Raw genomic sequence first — 27,552 nt, 5'->3', positions numbered from 1 at the left:
TAGACTTTTGGTTGCTCTTATTTGGTTGCGACTTCTTGTCAGATGTTTTCGGGAAAGAGTAACTCTCAGGTTTTTGGCGGTAGTTTTAATCATCAGCAAAAAAGTCATGCTTTTCTTGAGTTTCCAAGGTCATTGGGAACACTACTATACCCGATGCTGGCACTTGTCCTTCTTAAATTTGTTTTTGAGAGCAATTTCGAGAGCAATTAAACATGCAATGCCCCCCTGTATTTTTCTGGATAACGGTATCTTGTACTGCTATACCAGATGCTGGCACTTGTCCTTCTTAAAATTATTTCTGAAAAACTTCTGGATCTGTGATCGTTTTTCTTGTTTAGCAGTTTTCATATTAATGATCCACTCTGCAGAATATGTATGAGTGACATGGCTTTGCTAAAGTCACAGAAAGATTTGGCATTCGCCGCTAACGGGATGTAGTTCAGAGGTTTTGCTTATTGTAGTAGTAGTAAAAGACTTTATTAGCTGCAATAACAAAACACATAACATAGTTTTAGAGAGTTCGGGGTGTATTTGTAATCAAAAAACGCCATTAAGTGTTTTTCCAGCTACATCTTAAACGCTTCAGCTTCAAAAAAAACGTCGAGTTCTATAAAATGTTGCTAGGAGTTTCCAAACATTACAGCTCGCACGAAAGCGGAGTCGGCCAGCTTGCATGAAATCTTAGGGACTTTTAGCGGTTTTTGTCGAAGAAAATAGTCACCTCTCGGACAATCAACTGAAACAAGATCAAGAGCGAAATCAAATCCACCAATTATCAGTTTCTTCAGAAAAAGAATGTCTTTCATTTCTAGAGGTGGACTTATTGGTAGAATTCTAGATTCGCATAATCTCACAACACAGGATGATTTGAGAACACAACTTCGTTGCTCCAGTTTGAAAGAGCTCTAGTTTAAATACATACGCTTTTGACGGATGCCAAACTTCAGTGGCTTGCAGTAATGCAGACAGAACATAGCAATTGTACAGTCGTATTTTCGTGGTCTTCGGGAGTTTTCAGAAGATTTTTTACATAGAGTAAAAATTCTATAAACGATTTTCCTCAGGATATGGCTATTCCACTTCAAAATAGCACTAATGGTAACGCCCAGATCAATATAACTTCCGAGGCTATTACGGTGTTATTTCCACAGGAATTTTGAGTGTCAGCAATAGATCTGCCAATGACCATTAATAGTTCCGGATTTTGATTTCATTTTGATTTAGTTTTCAATTTTGATAACTTTATATAAGAGCAGAGACTGAACCGTTACCAATTTTTGCTGTCGTCCGCATATAAAAATAGCAGCCCATCATTAGTCATCAGGTAATTCACTAATGAAACACACAACAAGGGACCCAAGATGCATTTCGGGTAGAGATTTGAGTAATTGATTCTGTCAAAGGCCTTTGAAACTTTTGGGAGGTTACTGATAGGTCTATATGCTGATAGATGAACTTTCTCGTTTTTTTGTGTATTGGGGCAATCAGCAGGGGTAATGCAATAGAAACGTGCAATTGACCTTAATGGAAAAAAATTAAAAACGGGAAAAACAATTTTCTAAGAAACTGTGCAAGGAAATTTTCCTGGAATATTGTCAAGACCAATACCATGACTCAATCTTGACAAGGCACCCTCTAAATTGTCAATGCCAAAACTGAACAAGTTATGGTCTCTATTCGAGTAATCAATGAACCTGATCACTGGAAACATAAGAGCTGGGAATGAAGCCGTCCTTTTAAGTATCTTGAGAAGTTTTAAAGCAGTGCTGAGTATTTGAATATTCGGTTAAGATTTTTTTTTCTATGAAGTGGTTGGTTGTATCGAGCTCGATGGCATCTGAGCATGATTCTGCGAGAAATTTCAGCTCTGATAAAGATAGCACTTGTCGCCTCGAGTACGCATCTCTTTTATTACGACAATACAGATTATAAGAGCTATAAAAGGAAGGGTAAAACAGGCTATTCTTTCTCTTCTGGGAATAAAAGGGAGTTAGCATAGAACAAAAATCCGCAAAACACCGATTAATGTAAAATAGAGCTCAATTTTGCTTTTAACCGCAAAAAGACTAGACTATGACAGCCGAGTGGCTGAGAACTGGACAATGGTAAGACAAGCGTCTCTTCAGAAATTAATTCAGTTTCAGCATCAATACAGAGAGTGATAAACTTATGATCACTCAAGTAAACAGATTTAGAGAGATGACGGTGCCAGCGCAGCGCATCGGAATTACTGAAATCGAGGTCCAAAATGCTCCCTCCATTATTAGTGGGTTCGTCAATTGTTCTAACTTAAAGCTAATTAAGTAATCTAGTAATTTAGTGGGTCCAGGATCACCACATGAAATGAGCCCCAGTCAACACAAGTCAGTTCAAACTAAAATATTGTTCAGAAAGTTACTGCCGCATGGTGGATGATAAACACAAACCAGAAGATGGAGGGTCAAGGGAAAGCACGCACAACAGACGTGGTCTTCCGTAGTTTTCTCCGGTGAAAAAGCGATGGAAGTTTTAGAAAGAATACAAGCTCCACCGTGCCAGCCATCAGAACAACCAGCTCTTGCTGCTATACTATATTTGTTGGTTAAAATATTCAGAAACTCTATATTTTTGTCAAGCCGAGTTTCAATAAGCCACAAGATTTCTGGAAATCGTTGTGGCACTAGGTTCGTTAGACAGAGTGTTTTAAGAAAACTGATAAGACCTCGGCAGTTTAGCACTTCAATATTTACTGTAGATAGTCATTGTGCAGTTTGTTCTTGGCCATCAGCAAATAACTTGAGCTTGCGAATTTTTAAGCGTGGCATCAGTAAGCAATTCTCTTTCCTTTTTCAGAATATATTGCTTAATTATACGGCTCACTTGAGAGATCTGGTTTTTGGTATTTTTGGTAAGAGATCTGGATTTTTTACTCTGGTAAGAAGGCATTTCAATAGACTTTGCAAACATTTTCGTCGCTCCAGATATTTCTAAAGGTAACAGCAAGAGGGCGAGATTTTTTAGGAGAGTCTCCAGCTGATGCTGGTCTACCAAGTCCGATACAGTCCGTAGAAACGTTTTCTAAGCCGAGGTCACCAATAATGCTGTCAACTGCAATTTTGTCATCCAAATCAGGCAGGTTTTGACTTCGTTTGCTCTCCAAAACGCAAATAAAATTTAAGCGTAACTAATGAGTTTTCTGGTCCTTAGCCTTGGAATACAAACATCCTGGTTGAACTACATTAGCAGTATAAGTTCTTCATTAATTGAGTTAAGAAGTTGGCTCGGAAAATCAGAATTTTCTTTACAGTTATTTAGCTTATGTTTTTCATCGATAGAATTCAAGATATTAGATGTACATGGTATACGGCATCTTTGAGAACGCAGATGATCCATTCCTTCGTTAGTTTGCCAGTGAGTCTCTTGAATTTTTCACTGTTAGTACAGTAATTCGACTATTGAGGGGTAGTATTCTTAACCTCCAGGTGCTGAAGTTGATTCAGTTCTGTCCAGGTCAGTTTTTTCATCATTAGTCATTGCAGACTATGGAACTATTTAATAAGTTTATCCCAACAATTAGCCTATATTTACTTAATCTTGCTTTTTTGGTTGCTTTTGCGCTCTACTAGTATCAAATTCTGATACTGTCTACCGGGAAAACATGCACTTGGCAAACTGACACTGTGGAGATCTGGCATTTTTAAACTTGCACGTAGTGTTTCAAGTTGAATACGATGACCGGCCACAGTTCATTCAATAGTCAAAACAAGAGAGCAACTCTTTCACATGGCTTGATAAAACTCATTGGACGACCTTAGTCAAATGAAATACTAGAACTGGTCACAAAATAACTAACCTAAAAATACGCATATCCAGGCGTTAAGAGAGTCATAATATCTCCTTAATGTGCTTCTCCAGTCATTTCCCTCAGCATTACACCTTTTGATCAGCTGTCGATGTCTCATGCGATCTCTCTGAATATCTCGAACCCAATCAATTGTGTGAAAATCGCCATAACTGTAATTCATAGGCGCTGTTTCTTCCTCTCTTCCACTATTTGGATCAACTTCATCTTTTCCAAATATAGTCCCTTGAGAGAAATCTCCAACGTGCTTGAAGTCGTAAGCTGCGGCTTCGCTTGACATTCCTGTTAATAAAAGAAATTTCTTGAATAAATTGATGAATTTATGGTAAATCAACTTTAACTTATATCAACGTTTCAGGTTAATCTTTGGTATCAAAATAGTTGTTTAGACCAAATAAAGTGTTTTGAATCCAAGGGCTGCTCAATGGTGAAAGTATTCAATGTAAGTTTTTTTCTTTGGATAAACCAAACAGTTTGATAAACCACAATAAGAAAACATAGCTGGCAGATTGCCAGAAAATAGCCGCAATAGATTCGCAGATCGGCAGTCTAAAAAAAAACATTAAAAAAGACAGATCAAAAAAATTCGTCTTTTCATTGAAGGTTGATCTGTTATATTTTGATTAAAAATCTGTATAAGTTATTGCTGCCTCTATTAGCTGCTCTTTAATAACATTCATTTAGAGTGACACACACCCATTTGACCTTATCTCTTTGAATTAAAGTTAATAAAAGTCGATTTCAAAGTGAGGAAATCATTTTTGAGAGTGAGTTAAGTGTGACCAAAAATTTAATCACGCGCATGAACAAAAAAACTCGCTCCACTAAGAGCGAAAAATGACGTCACACATGCAATTCAGTTGAAATTGCATGAACGAATGAACAAAAAGTGGCTGTGACGTCATATGGTCGTAACAAAAATCATGACGACGAAATAAAAAAACAGCAGGACAAGTCCTGACGTACAATTCAAAAAATTTTCAATGACTAAACAGAAAAACCAGACCTAGAATGGACTAAGAGTGAATTGAGAAAACCATTTTTAAAAAATTCTGATAAAAAAATAAGAAAAAAAAACAGAAAATCAATGTGAAAATGCCGCATGTGAACAAAAAAACCACTAACGAGAAATGAAAATTTAATTCACACAAAAAACTAGGCCTAGAATGAGCTTTGAATGGATTGGGAAAACCATTTAGAAAAAAAACCGATCCAAAAAATCGAAAAAACAGTAAAAATCAGAGTGAAATTGCCGCATGTGAACAAAAAACCACTACCGAGAAACCGAATTTTTGTTCAAACACCATTTTCTCACTCTACTTTAAAATTAGAGCGAAAAAAATTCACGCCGCCAAACCACTCGCTTTTTCGCTCCATTTCCTGTTTCGGCGTGACCAAAATCACTACTCCAATTTGACTTCAAAAATCATGAAAATGTGTGAACAGATCTTAAAAAAAAAGACAGCGCCCCAATACAATTCAAATTCTTTGAATTGTAAAAAACCAAGAGAAGGCCAATAATAGCCCCAGCTATCGCTGTGCGGCTATTAAATATCTGTACTGTGGACTAACTCCTTCTCAAAATTTCTATTTGCGTATAGGCAAAGTTAATTGATAGGCCAACAGATCAAAAACTACTGGTCACCATGCGGAGAAAAGAAGATGCACATAAAATACATTTTTGCGGTTTAAGCGGAGCAAACGGTGGGCACCAATCTGGACTCATCCGATTGTTTTTTACCACCTCACAGAGATGGTTCCCAGCCGTCTCGATTATTTTAGTTTCCAATTTTAGCACCAAAATTTAAACAATCATTCCTTACGAGTAGATAATTCGAGTATTTCTGTGCATGAGTTTATCTAATTTTTACAAAATTGATTCCTGTTCCTATGAGCACAAAATGTTTTGTTTCCATCAGCATGCGTGAACAAAGTAATTCGTTTTGAAAAATGTATTGTATCGACGACCACAAAATGAGAACATTAGCCGATAAATTACGTAAAATGCGGTAGTATATTAATTCCGAAGCTGCGGTCGGCGAAGATTCTCATTTTTTCCTGGTCAGCTAAAGGACCTGTCCGCCAATTCTCCTAGCAACGTTAAGCAAACATCAGCTACCAAATTAAAACAGGGCCAAAAACCAAGATCGAACCTTGCAGAAGCCTTTCATCGTCTTCACTAGTTGTGCTGGCCAATGTCTTGTAATGTCTGCTGGATGATCCATTGATCATCTTGTCTACTTTTGGCAGCGCGGTAGCCGCAGCCGAGGAAAATGCTTTAATTGGAGACTTAATCTTGCCGGGATCAGCACTTGCCGTGCTTTGATTGATTTGCTCGGGATTTGTTCCTTCGTTAATTGGCTTAGGAGCAGATGTTTCGTCCTCTTCGACTGGTACGGAAAATTGTGTCGGGGTAACGTCCTCCTCTAACGGATGGGCGAAAGCAAGCTGGGAACTATCAAAATTAGGATTAGATTCAGATATAAAAATAGCATGCAAGTCTTCAGTTTGGTTTTCGTTAGACATCAAACACAGTTTTTGAGGCGAACACGTTTATGTGAACACTTCATTCGTCAACTGAAACCAAAAAAGGTTCATTTTAAAAAGAGAGATACTACATTATCGACATGACTGACGCTAACTATACAATAAGTGTAAATAATTTAAACAAAATCAATTGTTTTATTTAAATTTAAAAGCGAACAGGTTATTTGAAGCAAAAAATCACGCCATGCGCCAGCTTAGTGATTAGGAACTGCTACAATGTTAGTAAGTTCTTTTACCAATACGTGAGCTCCACATCAACGATATCGTTCTTTGCTAAATATTGTTAGATACGGTAGTTATTAATTTACGGTAGTTAGTCATTTTCAAAATCTACAGGTCACATTTTTAATCAACAAAATTCTTGCAATGGAGACAGAGGGAGTTTAGGCTTCTGTGCCATTCACACATGGCTGTGTTGCAGCCGGTACAGTTGCAGTCTAATTTGTTTGTTCTCACTGTTCCAATGGTTGCAGTAACTTATCCTAAGAATTTTTTGCATCAGAGAGCTGCCTTTGCTACCAGTGGTAACCCGTCACGCTACATATTGGAATAACTATAGAAGCAGAAACCTTTTCATCTTCCAACATAGCATCTTGTGGAGAAGACAATCACCCAACTACAAATGAGCTTCTTGTAGCTGACAGTGAAGGGTTCAGAAGCTTAAAGGGAAAGGCTGCAGAGAGGATTTAATGTCTCTTGAAGTTCAGCACTTCGCGCCTAAGTACAGCACTTCACGCCACGGAGCGTGCGCCACGGAGGCAGTGTATTCAGCAACGCGAAAGCCCGCATTTTCTGCCCTACTGTACGTGATGCCCTACCGTCCGAACATGAATCTTCTTTCCCGTCGCTGATCCTGGAAGCCAATCTGGGTATGGCTTTTGATGCTCCTCCTCCTGTACATGAGATTAACTGACAGAATGTGGCTTTCTCGAAATCGATTATCCTTCTTGGTATGCTTCTTGGGCAACTCTTAGCATACGAATTAAACACTTTCACATCAAAGAATATTCTGCTGAAACGTGCTCATCAGTAGTGATACCTCTATTATAATAATAATAAAACAGAATTTAGGAAAAAGTCCAAGGGTTTTACATTAACCCCAGTTTGTTTCGTTCAGTTTATTAGATAACAAAATTCAGTTATTTGTGGACGACAGCGCTTTACTTCGACATTATCGCAGATCTCATTGAGCAGGCTGACAAAAGTGTCATGGAAGCCATATTGTCTTTGCGTATAGCCACCTTTTGGGCAATGAAGAGCATGCCCTAACTGTTGTGATAAACTTATTAAATAGCTTAGATTAAACTTGTTAAATAGATTCTGAACAAATTTACAAACTGTGTAATTTCAGATCAAATTGAGCTAGGGACTTGAACATATCCGCCAGTGCCAGCATTGGTTCCACAGGATTATATTCCAAAGACCCGTCGTTCCTAGCAATACGGGCACTTTTTGTTGCTGTATATCCCCATTTGCGCTATCACGTCTTCGGCCTCAAAAAACATAATTCTCGGAGACTCCCAAATAAAACATCTCAACTTCCCAAACTTCAATATTTTGTCACTACCCGGTGCTCAAGTTCGCCACCTTTCAGAGTTTTTCCCACCAGCCATTCCTACGACCGAATTGTTATCTTCATTGCCGGCAACGACCTATTCAAAGGCGATGTACCGTCAACCCAAGACCCTCACGAAGTAGCCGAGGAACTCAATAATCTAGCAAACGAGCTAGTTCGGCTTGCAAATAAAAAAGTGTACGTCATTGGAATACCGAATCGGGGAGATTCCTCTGATAACAAAAGCGGACCCAAACTACTAACAATTTAATCCAAAAAAGGCCAGTAGGGCCAGCTGGGTATACAGAAGCATCAGTCAGAAAGTCTACAACAGCCAAAAACACATTAGAAACGACAACGTCCACCTGCATCAACTAGCCCTTAGTAACTTGGGCTCAATCCTAAAGCCCAAAATCCTATTCCCTGTTAACTTCTTTATTGCCCTGAACGTAGCTAGTCATCTTGAAGAGTTTCAGTGTGAGAGGAGTTTCTGCAAGTGTGGCTGTTTCAATCCAACCTACTAATTCAAGGTAACGTTTTTTATCTACTTAAGCCGTCGGCGCCAGTATTGGTTCCATAGGCTAATTATTAAATAAAATCTTTTGTTAATCTCGCCGTCGGTGCGAGCATTGTTTCCATAGGCTCCTTAGTTCTTGGTTTTCATGAGCCATCACCTTCACCCTTTGCTTTCCTTTGTCGTCGGTGCCAGTATTGGTTCCATAGACACATAGACAACTAGTCGTTTCATCTACTAAAGCCGTCGGTGCCAGTATTGGTTCCATAGACTCCATTACTTTTTGGTTTTTCATTCTTCATCACACTACCTCTTTTCGTTGTCGTCGGTTTTGGTTCCATAGACACTAGCAGTTTGTATACTTTGTAAATTTATAGTTGCTGTCTGCCGGCGGTGCCAGTATTGGTCCCATAGGCAGAACATTACAAAAAATACGCGTTGTCCCTCTATTTTACTGAGTTCACTGCAAACCCCAAAAATTTATTTAGTGCTTACCCAAAATGTCACCCAGAGAATCAGAATTGTGTAATTCCTGCAATGAGAAACTGAAAAAGCATAAATTCACGTGCTTCTTTTGCCCCAAAGTTATGCATATGACTTCTAAATGCACGAGTTTCGATAAGACCGACATTGACGTCCTGATCAAATTAGATAAAAATCTCCTTCACATCTGCAATGACTGCAAAGAAAACAAAAACAATGCCATTGACAATAAAACCTCTAAAATTAATGATCAACTCATTGTAATCAAGGAACAAATGAAAATGTTTGCACAAAGTATCGAAAAATCAAACCAAATGATAGAGACATCAAAACTTAACCTCAGTGAACTGAAGAAACCAAAACGTTACGCCAGTCTCTTGGAAAAGTAACAAAAGGTGTGACTAAAACAGCATTTTATAGCACAAAATCAAATGACGGACTTGTTATTCTCGTCCGTGGAGTACCAGAGCTCACGTCAAAATAGGCCGATGAACAAATTCACGCTGAAATGGCGGCTGTAGAAGAGATGCTCGACTTTCTCAACATCGAAGACAAAAAACTTAGCAAAATTCACCGCATTGGAAGATACGACTCCACAAAGACACTCACACACACCCTTCTGATACTCCTAAAAACCCCATCAGCAAAGACCTAGTACTGAAATCTGCTTTTCGCTGAAAGGATTTCAATAAGCAAATCTTCGTGAGCCCTGAGTTGTCACCAGTCCATGCTAAAAGAGAAAACGAATGTCTGAAAACCCACCGAAAACTAATAGACGAAAAACAATTTGATCGCAAAGAAATTTTTATTCGAAATCTAACAGTTGAAGTAAAGGTAAATGGTGCATGGGTGACCAACACCGACTCCAACCCAAACACTGAAGACTCTTCCTCAGATGATGAAGATGGGTCTCGACTAACCTCAATCAAAATGCTAACGTTTAACGTCAGAAGCCTTCTAAGCCTAGAAAGAAGAATGGCATTCTGAAACGCAATCGCAACTTTGAAATACGATCTCCTTTGTCTGACAGAAACTGGTTTCACACCACATGTGCCAAATACTGCCTTGATCATGCCAAATTACAGCATATATCAAAACGATAGGGACCCAGATATGTTCACTTCTAAACATGGCGGTGTTCTAATAGGAATCCGAAATTCGATTGAACATGAGCAAGTAAAACTAAGCATAGTACATGACGATTATGCGGCAATCAAAATCTACTAAACCAAAACCTATACTAATCTGCTGTGTCTACAATCCACCCACTGGAAGTCCATTCCTATGTTTATCTGCACAACTATCAAACCTACTTTATGAAATTGAATTAACACGCTCAAATCAGATATGTGAAAATTTGATACTGACGAGAGACATAAATTCTTCCAAAACTGACTGGGAATCATTGAGCTCAAGTGATGATTATGAAAATGCATTCATTGAAAATTTGTTTGAATTAAATTTTTCAAACATTGCTCAGAGACAACTTGATGTAGTCCTAGTCAACACCCTCGACCCAAATATAAGCTGCGACTTGGACAATAATCTTTTTCCTAAATACTCCACAAACCAAAAAAAAACCTTGCTCTGATCACATCCCAGTCTGCATTTACTTGAGCACCTTCATCCATCCCCACGCATCTGATGGAGATGTCAAATTTGCTTTCAAAAGAGCAAACTGGGAGCATCTAAATCAGCAAATAACGAAATCACCTTTTGATCCGTACTGCTACAGCAATGTGAAAGTCCTGGTTCAAGAATGGTACAAATGGATAAACAAGATCCTCGAAGCAAACATTCCTAAACTCAAGCGGCATCGAGCCTCACTTCCCGCGTGGTTAACACCATCAGCATCCCAGCTAATCAAGAAACTGGAAACAAAAAAGTAACAATGGCAGATATTGAATCTGAGCAGGAGCCTCAAAAAAAAGAATCTTGAAAAACAAATATCAATTGAAATGGAAAAAGATCAGTCAAGTTTTGAATCCGAAGTCTTCATAGGGCGACGGTTCAGTAATATACAGAGATATCTTCGGGCGACAAGTAAGAGTCCTTTCATATCTCCCATTGTAAACTATGCAAACACGAGCGCTTAAACCGATCAACACAAAGCAGAACTCTTTAATTCAATCTTCCAAAAATTTTACAGTAACAAAGTTGATTTGAAACCAGCAGTCTTGAGGAGAAAACTTAATTCTCTGCATATAAGAGAAAAATTGATAACAGATAAATCAAGTAAACTAAAACTCAACAAGTCAAACGGGCCCGATAGTTTTGGTTACATAATTTTTAAATTTTGCTCAGCAACTTTGAGCAAGTCACTCGTCCCTCTTTTTCAAACAATGGCCAATAAAGGAAAATTCCCTTCTATCTTCTATCTATGCTACAGACCCATTAGTTTACTTTGTTGTGTGTCCAAAATTTTCGAAAAAGTGATTTTTGACGAAATTGCAAAAGCTTCTGATAAAGTACCACATCACTTTCTCATAAAGAAAGTCGAAAATTTTGATGTAGGAGGAAATTTATTATTACTCTTGCACTCTTACTTAGAAGATAGAGAACAATTTTTCAAAATTGGAAATTGTTATTCAAAATTGGAGAACGTAACAAGTGGAGTCCCACAAGCTTCCATACTTGGACTACTACTGTTCTTAATTTTTATAAATGACTTACCAGATGCAAGTCCCGATATTGAAGGTTTTGGATTTGCAGACGACTATAAGTTCGTTGTTCATGACTATAAGTTCATTGTTCAGGAAATCTCATGACCTCTATATGTGACCAGGAAGTAAAACCAACTGAATCTCAGAAAGACCTTGGTTTAAGAATAACATCAAATCTCTCATGGCAAGGCAACTGCGACCACAGAGTGGGAAAAAGCGACCAGTGCTTTTTTCCAAATAAAACGAAATATGTCAGCAATCAGCTCAACGTCAACCAAAATGAACTGCTATACTGGTTATACTGTTCCAGTACTAACGTACTGCCCACAAACATGGTTGCCAAACCGCACCAACATGTACAAAATTGAAAAAGTGCAGATGAAGGCTATTAAATGGATTCTAGGAAACGCACTCCGAAGTTACAAAGAACGTCTCATTAGCCTAAAACTCCTCACACTCTGTCACTACCTTGAACTGCATGATCTTCTTTTCTTCCTAGCTATCACACGTAATGAAATTGACATTCCGACAGATTTTAAAACCCTTGAAGACGAGAGGACAAGGCAACACTGTAGAGGTGAACTGAAAATCATCGAAAATAACGACTAGTCAAATCCGATGAAAACTTCCTCCATCGAACGAAACAACTGTACAACGTTGTAAATAGAAATATTCAAAAATATGGAGGCAAATTAAACAAACACACTATCACAAAAGCATACTTGCACTTTTTCACAACTCAATTCAGCCTGACAAACAGATGCTCTTGGCGTACAATTTGCAGATGTGACGATTGCAACAATTGGAAAAAACTTGACAACTGAAACTGGAATTACTCAGGGGCACAAATTGAAAACCCGGGAAACATACCCGTATTCTCTACTACTACTACTACTACTACTACTACTACTACTACTACTACTACTACTACTACTACTACTACTACTACTACTACTACTACTACTACTACTACTACTACTACTACTACTACTACTACTACTACTACTACTATTACTACTACTACTACTACTACTACTACTACTACTACTACTACTACTACTACTACTACTACTACTACTACTACTACTACTACTAGTACTACTACTACTACTACTACTACTACTACTACTACTACTACTACTACTACTACTACTACTACTACTACTACTACTACTACTACTACTACTACTACTACTACTACTACTTTTACTACTACTACTACTACTACTACTACTACTACTACTACTACTTTTACTACTGTTTCAACACTTTAATTCCAATTCCAAATATGAAATAAAGGCACGGTTGGCAACAAATACAAATACAAATACAAATACAAACAAAACAAGAAGAGTTATTTGTTTGGTTATTCTGTGAAGTGCTGTACGACGAAATTGTTGAAGGCATTCTTTGACCCGGTTGCTGCTTTCTCCTGCAAACTGGTGGACGATACTTTGTTTCGTACACAGTCTCCTTCGATTTGACTCATCCACGTTTTCCGTTGCCCCCCAGGAGCGCGTCTGGCATGGGCGTATTGATCGGGCGGGTCCCAATCGAAGGCACTGCGGGCTAATCTTCCTGGTTCCATTCTCTGGATGTGACCGTACCATTTTATCCGTTTGAGCATGATCATCGTGGATAGTTGGGGCATTCGCGATCTTGACATAATTTCATCGTTCGTTGCTTTCTCCAGATATGACACACGTAGAATTCTCCGAAGACAACCACAGTGGAAACTCTCAAGTTTTCTCTCCATTAATTTCGAAAGAGTCCAAGTCTCTGAGCTGTACAGCACGGCTGATAAAACGAGTGCTTTGTACAAATTGCACTTGAGGTGCACGCTGAGCTGCTTGCTCTTCCAGAGATTTTGGAAGTTAGCAAACCGTTGTCTACCTTCTGCAAGTTTGCAATTGACTTCCTGGAGGTCTCCATGCTTGAGGCTGACATATGATCCGAGATACTTGAACGCTTCTATGTTTTCAAACTCGTTTCCGATAACATCTTGTACTTTGCAGGAAAACACGCGTGTGGCAGCTGCTTTAGGTTTGCCACAGTATCTCGATTGGTGAATTTTTCGGCCATTGACTGTTTTGAACTTCCTTTCACACTTGTCACAGGTGAGGCTCGCCTCTAGTTGCTCGAACTTTGACTTGTCGACGACATTCTTTGACAAACCGGCTTTGCAGAATCTTGTTTGGTGCACTTTGCGTCCGGTAACTGTACTGAATTGCCGCTGACAGTTCTGACATCTTAAAGACTCTTGATCAGCCACCGCTGACCCACTCTCATTTTCTAGCGACTCTAAATCCGCTACTGCAGATTGTTGTTGTGAAGCTACCAACGCTGGCTTAGCCTCCGCTAAGCTTTTCAATCTGAGCTTCCGGCCATCTTGTGTTTCGAACCAGCCCGCTTTCTTTTTCGTTCCCAGCAGCACCTCCGTGCCGATGGTTAGTCGTGACTGGCTAGATGTCTCTGCCAGGAGTCCTAGTTTGCCTTTATGTGTTCCAGTGAGTATCTCCACGTTCTGTTGGATACTAGGCACTACATTTGGACTGTCGCATTTTACGCCCATATTCTTTGTTTTGGCCACATTAATCTTCAGACCAGCGGCTTCCGCTAGGGCCTCGATTCGATGTAGGTTTTCTTGCACCTCACTGTCTGAGACCCCCACGAGAGCAACATCATCAGCAAAATCTAAGTCAGCCACCAATCTCCCAATGTCTAATCCTCCATGCACCGAGTTAGCTAAAATGTAGTTGATGACAAGGCCGAATAGGATTGGGGACCACACATCACCCTGCCTAACGCCTGTTCTGACATCAAATAAGCGTCCCTTCTCACCCTCGGCTTTGACTCGACATTTGAATCCATCATAGCTGTTTCTTATGATGTTTATCACTTTTTGCGGCAGACCATAGTGTTTCATTATCTGGTACATCTGCTCACGATCGACAGAATCGAATGCCGCTCGAAAGTCTATGAAACAAAAGCTAATATCCAATTGAAACGCCATTGATTTCTCTATTATTTGACGCAGGGCAAAGAGTTGATCGGCGCATCCTCTGCTTTTTCTGAAGCCGCACTGCTCTTCCCTTAAGACGCGATCCACTGAATCTTTGCATCGATTGAGAGTAACGGAAGCGAACACTTTGCCTGGTACTGACAATAGAGAGATCCCTCGGTGGTTCGAACACTCTGACCTCTTTCCTTTACTCTTGTATAATGGGACAATTTCTGCTACCTTCCAGTCATCGGGCAGAACTTCCGTCGACCAACATTTATCTATGATGTCCCAGAGCCACTCGACAATACCCTTGTGTGCTTTCAACATCTCACAGGAAATGTTATCGGGTCCACTTGCCTTGCCATTCTTCAACCTGCGGACAGCTTCAAGCACTTCTTCAAATCGAATTGGGCTCAGGTCAATCGGCAAGCTTTCAGCTGCTTCTTCGGCATCCAATCTCGTACTGCAACTGAATGTTGAGGGATTCAGGAGTTGACTAAAATGTTCCGTCCAGCGTTCAAGTCGTTCCTCTTTCGTCCGTAAGTTGACGCCAGTGCTTGAAACTAATTTGGTCAACTGGGGCCTCCAGTTTCGGCAAATCTGCTGTGATGCCCCAAAAACCTCCTTTAAGTTGCCTCTGTCCGCGAAGCTCTGCACTTCTTGGCCTTTGCGTTCAAGCCATGCCCGTTTGTCTGCACGTAGAGCTTTTCTGACTTCCTTACAGCAGTTTGTGAACTCTAACAGCGCCTCCGCGCTGCTGTGTTTCTTTAACTGTAGATCGGCTCGTTTCCGGATAAGCTCCAGAGAATCTGGAGAAATCCAAGGTTTGTTCACTTGCTTGTCCGGAAGGAGGCATTTCACTGCTGCTTGGTTCAGGGCTTTTCAAAAATTGTCCCAAGACTGCTCTGTATTCTCGAAATCGCCGCTCTTATCAAGATGTAACTTGACCTCCTGCGTGAATAAGTCACGCGTTGTTTCATCTTGCAGCTTTGCAGAACTGATTCTGGGCGTGAAGCATGACTTTTTAGACAAAAGTTTCATAGATACTTCCGCAATGACCAGTTCGTGATCGGTAATTGTGGTTTTCCCTCTTCTGGACCTCACGTTCGTCAGACATCCTCTGTATCTCTCTGCAAACAGAATGTGATCCAGCATCTTTTTTCGACAACTCGGATCGGGAGGGTTGAAGGTGTACCGATGCACTTGTCGATGCTGGAACCATGTACCACCTACGAGCAATTTGTGTGAAGTGCAAAATGATAACAACTTTTCAGAGTTTTCATTTTCTTCACCCATTCCAAACGGGCCTCTGCAGCTCATGGTGTCATTCAACTGGTGTCCAGGCTCTGCATTGAGGTCACCGATGACACAAATACGCTCCCTATGTTTGAAACTGGAACAAAAACAAATCCTTCTCTTGGAGACTAGCTTCATTCGTAGGTGCGTAGCAGACAACAACAGCTAGATTGGCTCTCCTCTGGGCCGCGAACTTGACGTAGCAAATACGTTCACTTAGAGCCACTTGTTCTACGATGCTGTTTATCAATGACTTCTTTACAGCAACGCCCACACCTCCTTGTCTCGACTTTACACCAGACAACCACGAGTCAGACAGGTAGAGCTTGTGGTCTCCGAGATCAATTTCTTGCTCCTGCAATCTCGTCTCCTGCACTCCCAGAATATCCAACTTGTATCGCGCCAGATCCATTTTCAAAGCCTCTAGAGATCCGGCTTGGGTCAGTGTTCTGACGTTTAAAGTTGCAATTCTGAGTTGGTTCCTCGGGAGATTCTTAGCACCCCTTACCCGGGACTCGGGGCCATCGTTGATTGTACTCATTGCTTTGGTGTTTGAAGGCTGAGATACGACTAGTTGCGCCACAAACTAGAAGACCAGTGCCTCGTTAGCTCGACCATGTGAGCGTAGAGCCGCAGCACATGACCTACCCCCAGGGGACACCACGTGGAGGTGAGGTTGGATTTTGTCCCCCACTTTTACTACTACTACTACTTCTACTACTACTGCTACTACTACTAGTACTACTACTACTACTACTACTACTACTACTACTACTACTACTACTACTACTACTACTACTACTACTACTACTACTACTACTACTACTACTACTTTTACTACTACTACTACTACTACTACTACTACTACTACTACTACTACTACTACTACTACTACTACTTTTACTACTACTACTACTACTACTTCTACTACAACTGCTGCTACTACTACTACTACTACTAAAAATTACTCCACATTAGCAGGTTGATTTCTTTTACGGTATCCCATCAATATCTACCAGTATTTCAATCTCTAAACTCGCTCTTGGTTGCAGAGAAAACAGAATTGCCAACTAAAAATTAATTTGCTTTAAATATCGTTTTCGAACATTGCGTTCACCGTCAGATTTACCTAAAAACGATTCATAGTCCAATTAAAAAACTTCGATTGTAAATGTTTTAAAATATTAGTTTAAATCATAATTTTGACTTGATAGAGATTAATTGGGCATATAAAGGTTTTGTGCATCACAAAACGAATTTTGCAACACCCCCGCAATTGGGATATTTAGGAATAGGGCAAATCCGAATAACCCCAGAATTACAAAAATTTGAAAAATGCGGAATCTGAACGATTTTACAGATATTGATAACAGATGTAAATGAGAAGTAAATAGGCTAATTTTTGTATGCAGGGAAAAATTTCCATTCAATTTTTAGGATTGTTCTTAGAATTGTCTAAATTGATGTCTCAGACAAATGTAAATAAATATTAATTTTATTCTTCAACAATTTTTGAAACAGTTTTAACCTGTCGATGGTTTTAAAAATCAAAAACGTTTGCTTTAAAAACCAGGATCATCTTTTCCCAAATAAGTTTCTTCTGCATCGTTTGTTTCGTCGAATGCTTGAAAACAGAGAAACATGAACTCAAGAGATCTTTACTAGGAAATAGTTTAATGTCAGCGGTCTTACCCAGATGCATTTCTCAGGAGCTGCTGAAGTCTAAGTTTCTGGTGCTAAGCGTAACATAGCATCAAAGTCCGAAGAGCAAAAATAGGACGAATTCCAAAAAGTATTACGGGCTATATCAGAATGTTGTAATGGAGATGAGGATTCTACAGACAGTATAAAGCCACCAGAGGAATTTAATAGGGTTGCTCAGGAAACGAAAAAAGGAGCTTTGACAACAGGCAGGGGAAATCTAGAGGCCATCAGCAAATAACTTGAGCTTGCGAATTTTTGAGCGTGGCATCAGTAAGCGATTCTCTTCCCTTTTTCAGAATATTTTGCTTAATTATACGGCTCACTTGAGAGATCTGGTTTTTTATAAGAGATCTGGAATTTTTACTCTGGTAAGAAGGCATTTCAATAGACTTTGCAAACATTTTCGTCGCTCCAGATATTTCTAAAGGTAACAGCAAGAGGGCGAGATTTTTTAGGAGAGTCTCCAGCTGATGCTGGTCTACCAAGTCCGATACAGTCCGTAGAAACGTTTTCTAAGCCGAGGTCACCAATAATGCTGTCAACTGCAATTTTGTCATCCAAATCAGGCAGGTTTTGACTTCGTTTGCTCTCCAAAACGCAAATAAAATTTAAGCGTAACTAATGAGTTTTCTGGTCCTTAGCCTTGGAATACAAACATCCTGGTTGAACTACATTAGCAGTATAAGTTCTTCATTAATTGAGTTAAGAAGTTGGCTCGGAAAATCAGAATTTTCTTTACAGTTATTTAGCTTATGTTTTTCATCGATAGAATTCAAGATATTAGATGTACATGGTATACGGCATCTTTGAGAACGCAGATGATCAGCCCTTCGTTAGTTTGCCAGTGAGTCTCTTGAATTTTCACTGTTAGTACAGTAATTTGTCTATTGAGGGGTAGTATTCTTAACCTCCAGGTGCTGAAGTTGATTCAGTTCTGTCCAGGTCAGTTTTTTCATCATTAGTCATTGCAGACTATGGAACTATTTAATAAGTTTATCCCAACAATTAGCCTATATTTATTTAATCTTGCTTTTTTGGTTGCTTTTGCGCTCTACTAGTATCAAATTCTGATACTGTCTACCGGGAAAACATGCACTTGGCAAACTGGCACTGTGGAGATCTGGCATTTTTAAATTTGCACCTAGTGTTTCAAGTTGAATACGATGACCGGCCACAGTTCATTCAATAGCCAAAACAGGAGAGCAACTCTTTCACATGGCTTGATAAAACTCATTGGACGACCTTAGTCAGATAAAATACTAGAACTGGTCACAAAACAACTAACCTAAAAATACGCATAACCAGGCGTTAAGATGGTCATAATATCTCCTTAATGTGCTTCTCCAGTCATTTCCCTCAGCATTACACCTTTTGATCAGCTGTCGATGTCTCATGCGATCTCTCTGAATATCTCAAACCCAATCAATTTTGTGAAAATCGCCATAATTGTAATTCATAGGAGCTGTTTCTTCCTCTCTTCCACTATTTGGATCAACTTCATCTTTTCCAAATATAGTCCCTTGAGAGAAATCTCCAACGTGCTTGAAGTCGTAAGCTGCGGCTTCGCTTGACATTCCTGTTAATAATAGAAACTTCTTGAATAAATTGATGAATTTATGGTAAATCAACTTTAACTTATATCAACGTTTCAGGTTAATCTTTGGTACCAAAATAGTTGTTTAGACCAAATAAAGTGTTTTGAATGCAAGGGCTGCTCAATGGTGAAAGTTTTCAATGAAAATTTTTTTTCTTTGGATAAACCAAATAGCTTGATAAACCACAATAAGAAAATATATATGAACTATAGACTAAATCTTTGTAAAAATTTCTACTTGCGTATAGGCAAAGTTAATTGGTAGGCCAACAGATCAAAAACTACTGGTCACCATGCGGAGCAAAGAAGATGCACATAAAATACATTTTGCGGTTTAAGCGGAGCAAACCGTGGGCACCAATCTGGACTCATGCAATTGTTTTTTTTGCCACCTCACAGAGGTGGTTCCCAGCCGTCTCGATTATTTTACTTTCCAATTTTAACACCAAAATTTAAGCAATCATTCCTTACGAGTAGAGAATTCCAGTTTCTGTACATGAGTTTACAAAATTGATTCCTGTTCCTATGAGCACAAAATGTTTGTTTCCATCAGCATGTGTGAACAAAGTAATTCGTGGGGTTTCCGTTTTGAAAAATGTATTGTATCGACGACCTCAAAATGAGAACATTAGCCGATAAATTACGTAAAATGCGGTAGTATATTTATTCCGAAGCTGCGGTCGGCAAACATTCTCATTTTTTCCTGGTCAGCTAAAGGACCTGTCCACCAATAAACCTAGCAACGTTAAGCAAACATCAGCTACCAAATTAAAACAGGGCCAAAAACCAAGATCGAACCTTGCAGAAGCCTTTCATCGTCTTCACTAGTTGTGCTGGCCAATGTCTTGTAATGTCTGCTGGATGATCCATTGATCATCTTGTCTACTTTTGGCAGCGCGGTAGCCGCAGCCGAGGAAAATGCTTTAATTGGAGACTTAATCTTGCCGGGATCAGCACTTGCCGTGCTTTGATTGATTTGCTCGGGATTTGTTCCTTCGTTAATTGGCTTAGGAGCAGATGTTTCGTCCTCTTCGACTGGTACGGAAAATTGTGTCGGGGTAACGTCCTCCTCTAACGGATGGGCGAAAGCAAGCTGGGAACTATCAAAATTAGGATTAGATTCAGATATAAAAATAGCATGCAAGTCTTCAGTTTGGTTTTCGTTAGACATCAAACACAGTTTTTGAGGCGAACACGTTTATGTGAACACTTCATTCGTCAACTGAAACCAAAAAAGGTTCATTTTAAAAAGAGAGATACTACATTATCGACATGACTGACGCTAACTATACAATAAGTGTAAATAATTTAAACAAAATCAATTGTTTTATTTAAATTTAAAAGCGAACAGGTTATTTGAAGCAAAAAATCACGCCATGCGCCAGCTTAGTGATTAGGAACTGCTACAATGTTAGTAAGTTCTTTTACCAATACGTGAGCTCCACATCAACGATATCGTTCTTTGCTAAATATTGTTAGATACGGTAGTTATTAATTTACGGTAGTTAGTCATTTTCAAAATCTACAGGTCACATTTTTAATCAACAAAATTCTTGCAATGGAGACAGAGGGAGTTTAGGCTTCTGTGCCATTCACACATGGCTGTGTTGCAGCCGGTACAGTTGCAGTCTAATTTGTTTGTTCTCACTGTTCCAATGGTTGCAGTAACTTATCCTAAGAATTTTTTGCATCAGAGAGCTGCCTTTGCTACCAGTGGTAACCCGTCACGCTACATATTGGAATAACTATAGAAGCAGAAACCTTTTCATCTTCCAACATAGCATCTTGTGGAGAAGACAATCACCCAACTACAAATGAGCTTCTTGTAGCTGACAGTGAAGGGTTCAGAAGCTTAAAGGGAAAGGCTGCAGAGAGGATTTAATGTCTCTTGAAGTTCAGCACTTCGCGCCTAAGTACAGCACTTCACGCCACGGAGCGTGCGCCACGGAGGCAGTGTATTCAGCAACGCGAAAGCCCGCATTTTCTGCCCTACTGTACGTGATGCCCTACCGTCCGAACATGAATCTTCTTTCCCGTCGCTGATCCTGGAAGCCAATCTGGGTATGGCTTTTGATGCTCCTCCTCCTGTACATGAGATTAACTGACAGAATGTGGCTTTCTCGAAATCGATTATCCTTCTTGGTATGCTTCTTGGGCAACTCTTAGCATACGAATTAAACACTTTCACATCAAAGAATATTCTGCTGAAACGTGCTCATCAGTAGTGATACCTCTATTTGTGGACGACAGCGCTTTACGTCAACATTATCGCAGATCTCATTGGGCAGGCTGACAAAAGAGTCATGGAAGCCATATTGTCTTTGCGTATAGCCACCTTTTGGGCAATGAAGAGCATGCCCTAACTGTTGTGATAAACTTATTAAATAGCTTAGATTAAACTTATTAAATAGATTCTGAACAAATTTACAAACTGTGTAATTTCAGATCAAATTGAGCTAGAGACTTGAACATATCCGCCAGTGCCAGCATTGGTTCCACAGGATTATATTACAAAGACCCGTCGTTCCTAGCAATACGGGCACTTTTTGTTGCTGTATATCCCCATTTGCGCTATCACGTCTTCGGCCTCAAAAAACCTGTTTCTCGGAGACTCCCAAATAAAACATCTCAACTTCCCAAACTTCAATATTTTGTCAGTACCCGGTGCTCAAGTTCGCCACCTTTCAGAATTTTTCCCACCAGCCATTCCTACGATCGAATTGTTATCTTCATTGGCGGCAACGACCTATTCAAAGGCGATGTACTGTCAACCTAAGAACCTCACGAAGTAGCCGAGGAACTCAATAACCTAGCAAACAAGCTAATTCGGCTTGCAAATAAAAAAGTGTACGTCATTGGAATACCGAATCGGGGAGATTCCTCTGATAACAAAAGCGGACCCAAACTACTAACAATTTAATCCAAGAAAACGCCAGTAGGGCCAGCTGGGTATACAGAAGCATCAGTCAGAAAGTCTACAACAGCCAAAAACACATTAGAAACGACAACGTCCACCTGCATCAAGTAGCCCTTAGTAATTTGGGCTCAATCCTAAAGCCCAAAATCCTAATCCCTGTTAATTTTTATATTGCCCTGAACGTAGCTAGTCATCTTGAAGAGTTTCAGTGTGAGAGGAGTTTCTGCAAGTGTGGCTGTTTCAATCCAACCTACTAATTCAAGGTAACGTTTTTTATCTACTTAAGCCGTCGGTGCCAGTATTGGCTCCATAGGCTACTTATAAAATAAAATCATTTGTTAATCTCGCCGTCGGTGCCAGCGTTGTTTCCATAGGCTCCTTAGTTCTTGGTTTTCATTAGCCATCACCTTCATCCTTTGCTTTCCGTTGTCGTCGGTGCCAGTATTGGTTCCATAGACACATAGACAACTAGTCGTTTCATCTACTAAAGCCATCGGTGCCAGTATTGGTTCCATAGACTCTTTACTTTTTGGTTTTTCAGTCTTCATCTCACTACCTCTTTTCGTTGTCGTCGGTTTTGGTTCCATAGACACTAGCAGTTTGTATACTTTGTAAATTTATAGTTGCTGTCTGCCGGCGGTGCCAGTATTGGTCCCATAGGCAGAACATTACAAAAAATACGCGTTGTCCCTCTATTTTACTGAGTTCACTGCAAACCCCAAAAAAATTTATTCAGTGCTGACCCAAAATGTCACCCAGAGAATCAGAATTTTGTAATTCCTGCAATGAGAAGCTGAAAAAGCATAAACTCACGTGCTTCTTTTGCCACAAAGTTATGCATATGACTTCTAAATGCACGAGTTTCGATAAGACCGACATTGACGTCCTGATCAAATTAGATAAAAATCTCCTTCACATCTGCAATGACTGCAAAGAAAACAAAGATAATGCCATTGACAATAAAAACTCTAAAATTGATGATCAACTCATTGTAATCAAGGAACAAATGAAAATGTTTGCACAAAGTATCGAAAAATCAAACCAAATGATAGAGACATCAAAACTTAACCTCAGTGAACTGAAGAAACCAAAACGTTACAGCAGTCTCTTGGAAAAGTAACAAAAGGTGTGACTAAAACAGCATTTCATAGCACAAAATCAAATGACGGACTTGTTATTCTCGTCCGTGGAGTACCAGAGCTCACGTCAAAATAGGCCGATGAACAAATTCACGCTGAAATGGCGGCTGTAGAAGAGATGCTCGACTATCTCAACATCGAAGACAAAAAACTTAGCAAAATTCACCGCATTGGAAGATACGACTCCACAAAGACACTCACACACACCCTTCTGATACTCCTAAAAACCCCATCAGCAAAGACCTAGTACTGAAATCTGCTTTTCGCTGAAAGGATTTCAATAAGCAAATCTTCGTGAGCCCTGAGTTGTCACCAGTCCATGCTAAAAGAGAAAACGAATGTCTGAAAACCCACCGAAAACTAATAGACGAAAAACAATTTGATCGCAAAGAAATTTTTATTCGAAATCTAACAGTTGAAGTAAAGGTAAATGGTGCATGGGTGACCAACACCGACTCCAACCCAAACACTGAAGACTCTTCCTCAGATGATGAAGATGGGTCTCGACTAACCTCAATCAAAATGCTAACGTTTAACGTCAGAAGCCTTCTAAGCCTAGAAAGAAGAATGGCATTCTGAAACGCAATCGCAACTTTGAAATACGATCTCCTTTGTCTGACAGAAACTGGTTTCACACCACATGTGCCAAATACTGCCTTGATCATGCCAAATTACAGCATATATCAAAACGATAGGGACCCAGATATGTTCACTTCTAAACATGGCGGTGTTCTAATAGGAATCCGAAATTCGATTGAACATGAGCAAGTAAAACTAAGCATAGTACATGACGATTATATGGCAATCAAAATCTACTAAACCAAAACCTATATCAAACTGCTGTGTCTACAATCCACCCGCTGGAAGTCCATTGCTATGTTTATCTGCACAACTATCAAACCTACTTCATGAAATTGAATTAACACGCTCAAATCAGATATGTGAAAACTTGATACTGACGAGAGACATAAATTCTTCCAAAACTGACCGGGAATCATTGAGCTCAAGTGATGATTATGAGAATGCATTCATTGAAAATTTGTTTGAATTAAATTTTTCAAACATTGCTCAGAGACAACTTGATGTAGTCCTAGTCAACACCCTCGACCCAAATATAAGCTGCGACTTGGACAATAATGTTTTTCCTAAATACTCCACAAACCAAAAACCTTGCTCTGATCACATCCCAATCTGCACTTACTTGAGCACGTTCATTCATCCCCACGCATCTGATGGAGATGTCAAATTTGCTTTCAAAAGAGCAATCTGGGAGCACCTAAATCAGCAAATAACGAAATCACCTTTTGATCCGTACTGCTACAGCAATGTGAAAGTCCTGGTTCAAGAATGGTACAAATGGATAAACAAGATCCTCGAAGCAAACATTCCTAAACTCAAGCGGCATCGAGCCTCACTTCCCCCGTGGGTAACACCATCAGCATCCCAGCTAATCAAGAAACGGGAAACAAAAAAGTAACGATGGCAGATATTGAATCTGAGCAGGAGCCTCAAAATAAAGAAACTTGAAAAACAAATATCAATTGAAATGGAAAAAGATCAGTCAAATTTTGAATCCGAAGTCTTCATAGGGCGACGGTTCAGTAATATACAGAGATATCTTCAGGCAATAAGTAAGAGTCCTTTCATATCACCCATTGTAAACTATGCAAACACGAGCGCTTAAACCGATCAACACAAAGCAGAACTCTTTAATTCAATCTTCCAAAAATTGTACAGTGACAAATTTGATTTGAAACCAGCAGTCTTGAGGAGAAAACTTAATTCTCTGCATATAAGAGAAAAATTGATAACAGATAAATCAAGTAAACTAAAACTCAACAAGTCAAACGGGCCCGATAGTTTTGGTTACATAATTTTTCAATTTTGCTCAGTAACTTTGAGCAAGTCACTCGTCCCTCTTTTTCAAACAATGTCCAATAAAGGAAAATTCCTTTCTATCTGGAAAATCAATCAAATAACTCCCATCTATAAGGAGGGAAGCAAAGCAGAAGTGAATTGCTACAGACCCATTAGTTTACTCTGTTGTGTGCCCAAAATTTTCGAAAAAGTGATTTTTGACGAAATTGCAAAAGCTTCTGATAAAGTACCACATCACTTTCTCATAGGGAAAGTCGAAAGTTTTGATGTAGGAGGAAATTTATTATTACTCTTGCACTCTTACTTAGAAGATAGAAAACAATTTTTCAAAATTGGAAATTGTTATTCAAAATTGGAGAACGTAACAAGTGGAGTCCCACAAGCTTCCATACTTGGACTACTACTGTTCTTAATTTTTATAAATGACTTGCCAGATGCAAGTCCCGATATTGAAGGATTTGGATTTGCAGACGACTATAAGTTCGTTGTTCATGACTATCAGTTCATTGTTCAGGAAATCTCACGACATCTATATGTGGCCAGGAAGTAAAACCAACTGAATCCCAGAAAGACCTTGCTTTAAGAATAACATTAAATCTCTCATGGCAAGGCAACTGCGACCACAGAGTGGAAAAAAGTGATCAGTGCTTTTTTCCAAATAAAACGAAATATGTCAGCAATCAGCTCAACGTCAACCAAAATGAACTGCTATACTGGTTATACTGTTCCAGTACTAACGTACTGCCCACAAACATGGTTGCCAAACCGCACCAACATGTACAAAATTGAAAAAAAGGAAATCAAGGCTATTAAATGGATTCTAGGAAACGCACTCCGAAGTTACAAAGAACGTCTCATTAGCCTAAAACTCCTCACACTCTGTCACTACCTTGAACTGCATGATCTTCTTTTCTTCCTAGCTATCACACGTAATGAAATTGCCATTCCGACAGATTTTAAAACCCTTGAAGACGAGAGGACAAGGCAACACTGTAGAGGTGAACTGAAAATCATCGAAAATAACGACTAGTCAAATCCGATTAAAACTTCCTCCATCGAACGAAACAACTGTACAACGTTGTAAATAGAAATATTCAAAAATATGGAGGCTTTAATACGGTTTTAAAATATTAGTTTAAATCATAATTTTGACTTGATAGAGAATAATTCGGCATATAAAGGTTTTGTGCATCACAAAACGAATTTTGCAACACCCCCACAATTGGGATACTTAGGAATAGGGCAAATCCGAATAACCCCAGAATTACAGAAATTTGAAAAAAGCGGAATCTGAACCATTTTACAGATATTGATAACAGATGTAAATGAGAAGTAAATAGGCTAATTTTGGTATGCAAGGAAAAATTTCCATTCAATTTTTAGGATTGTTCTTAGAATTGTCTAAATTGATGTCTCAGACAAATGTAAATAAACATTAATTTTATTCTTCAACAATTTGTGAAACAGTTTTAACCTGACGATGGTTTTAAAAATCAAAAACGTTTGCTTTAAAAACCAGGATCATCTTTTCCCAAAATAAGTTTCTTCTGCATCGTTTGTTTCGTCGAATGCTTGAAAACAGAGAAACATGAACACAAGAGATCTTTACTAGGAAATAGTTTAATGTCAGCGGTCTTACCCAGATGCATTTCTCAGGAGCTGCTGAAGTCTAAGTTTCTGGTGCTAAGCGTAACATAGCATCAAAGTCCGAAGAGCAAAAATAGGACGAATTCCAAAAAGTATTACGGGCTATATCAGAATGTTGTAATGGAGATGAGGAATCTACAGACAGTATAAAGCCACCAGAAGAATTTAATAGGGTTGCTCAGGAAACGAAAAAAGGAGCTTGAATAAAAGGCAGGGGAAATCTAGAGGAAAAGGCAGAGGACAGGCAAGTACGAAGCACAGGACAAAGTTTGAGTAGGATCTATTGAACAAACGGGTTTCAATGCTTTCTGTCGTTAAGCTATTTTGAAACATGTGCTTGCTGTTGCCAAAAACGTGGGTCAGGAAAATTTTGAAAAAATCAAATTGTTAAAAACTCTATATTGATTACTTGAAAACCCAAAAAGGGGTCACTGGCTGCAATTATTGAATAGAATTTTCAAAGCAATGAATTAACAGCGATATCAATCTGAATTTTGGGCTCCTAAATAGACTTTTGTCTTAGAAAGTGGTGCACAGTTTCCAAATAAAACTCTAAGTTAGAAGATAGAAAACAATTTGTCAAAATTGGAAATTGTTATTCAAGTTTGGAGAACGTAACAAGTGGAGTCCCAAAAGCTTCCATACTTGGACTACTACTGTTCTTAATTTTTATAAATGACTTGCCAGATGCAAACCCCGATATTGAAGCTTTTGGATTTGCAGACGACTTTAAGTTCATTGTTCATGACTATAGATTCATTGTTCAGGAA

At 39.2% G+C, this 27,552-nt stretch overlaps 4 protein-coding genes across 5 annotated transcripts in view; 1 reads left to right on the top strand and 3 right to left on the bottom strand.

The window, feature by feature from the left end:
• LOC142349475 (uncharacterized) overlaps positions 1–3,539 on the bottom strand; it is a 477,119-nt gene extending 473,580 nt beyond the window's left edge. Inside the window, exon 1 of the mRNA XM_075401061.1 lies at positions 3,530–3,539. The gene's annotated coding sequence lies outside the window, so the exon portion shown is untranslated. The remainder of the gene's footprint in view (positions 1–3,529) is intronic.
• LOC142349474 (H(+)/Cl(-) exchange transporter 5-like) overlaps positions 1–6,414 on the bottom strand; it is a 47,922-nt gene extending 41,508 nt beyond the window's left edge. The window contains exons 1-2 of the mRNA XM_075401060.1: positions 5,995–6,414; positions 3,833–4,123 (exon numbers count right to left, since the gene is read on the bottom strand). Coding sequence (XP_075257175.1) covers positions 3,833–4,123; positions 5,995–6,367 — 664 coding nt within the window. The 5' untranslated portion in view covers positions 6,368–6,414. The remainder of the gene's footprint in view (positions 1–3,832; positions 4,124–5,994) is intronic.
• Positions 6,415–19,009: 12,595 nt separating this feature from the next.
• On the bottom strand, positions 19,010–20,419 carry LOC142349496 (uncharacterized). Its single transcript, XM_075401089.1, has 2 exons — positions 20,000–20,419; positions 19,010–19,183 (listed from the first exon to the last, which is right to left on the bottom strand). Exons 1-2 carry the CDS (start codon positions 20,370–20,372, stop codon positions 19,020–19,022), a joined length of 537 nt encoding a protein of 178 aa, XP_075257204.1. The 5' UTR covers positions 20,373–20,419; the 3' UTR covers positions 19,010–19,019.
• A 1,146-nt stretch (positions 20,420–21,565) lies between these two features.
• The window catches only part of LOC142349456 (chromodomain-helicase-DNA-binding protein 1-like), a 369,586-nt gene continuing 363,599 nt past the window's right edge, over positions 21,566–27,552 (top strand). Inside the window, exon 1 of one of the 2 annotated variants that reach the window (XM_075401033.1) lies at positions 21,566–21,589. The gene's annotated coding sequence lies outside the window, so the exon portion shown is untranslated. The other variant, XM_075401031.1, reaches the window with a different exon arrangement.

This window comes from Convolutriloba macropyga, chromosome 11 (assembly GCF_964194025.1).
Source record: "Convolutriloba macropyga chromosome 11, txConMacr16.3, whole genome shotgun sequence".
NCBI classification, from domain to species: domain Eukaryota; kingdom Metazoa; phylum Xenacoelomorpha; order Acoela; family Convolutidae; genus Convolutriloba; species Convolutriloba macropyga.
This window is presented reverse-complemented; position numbering and strand designations above follow the sequence as displayed.

Bases quoted from the DNA above. Each gene is read 5' to 3' on its own strand.
- LOC142349496 (XM_075401089.1), bottom strand. From the start codon at position 20,372: ATGTCTAACGAAAACCAAACTGAAGACTTGCATGCTATTTTTATATCT. The intron at 19,184-19,999 runs GTTCGATCTTGG...TATTATTAACAG, and splicing joins CGATGAAAGGCTTCTGCAAG to GAATGTCAAGCGAAGCCGCA.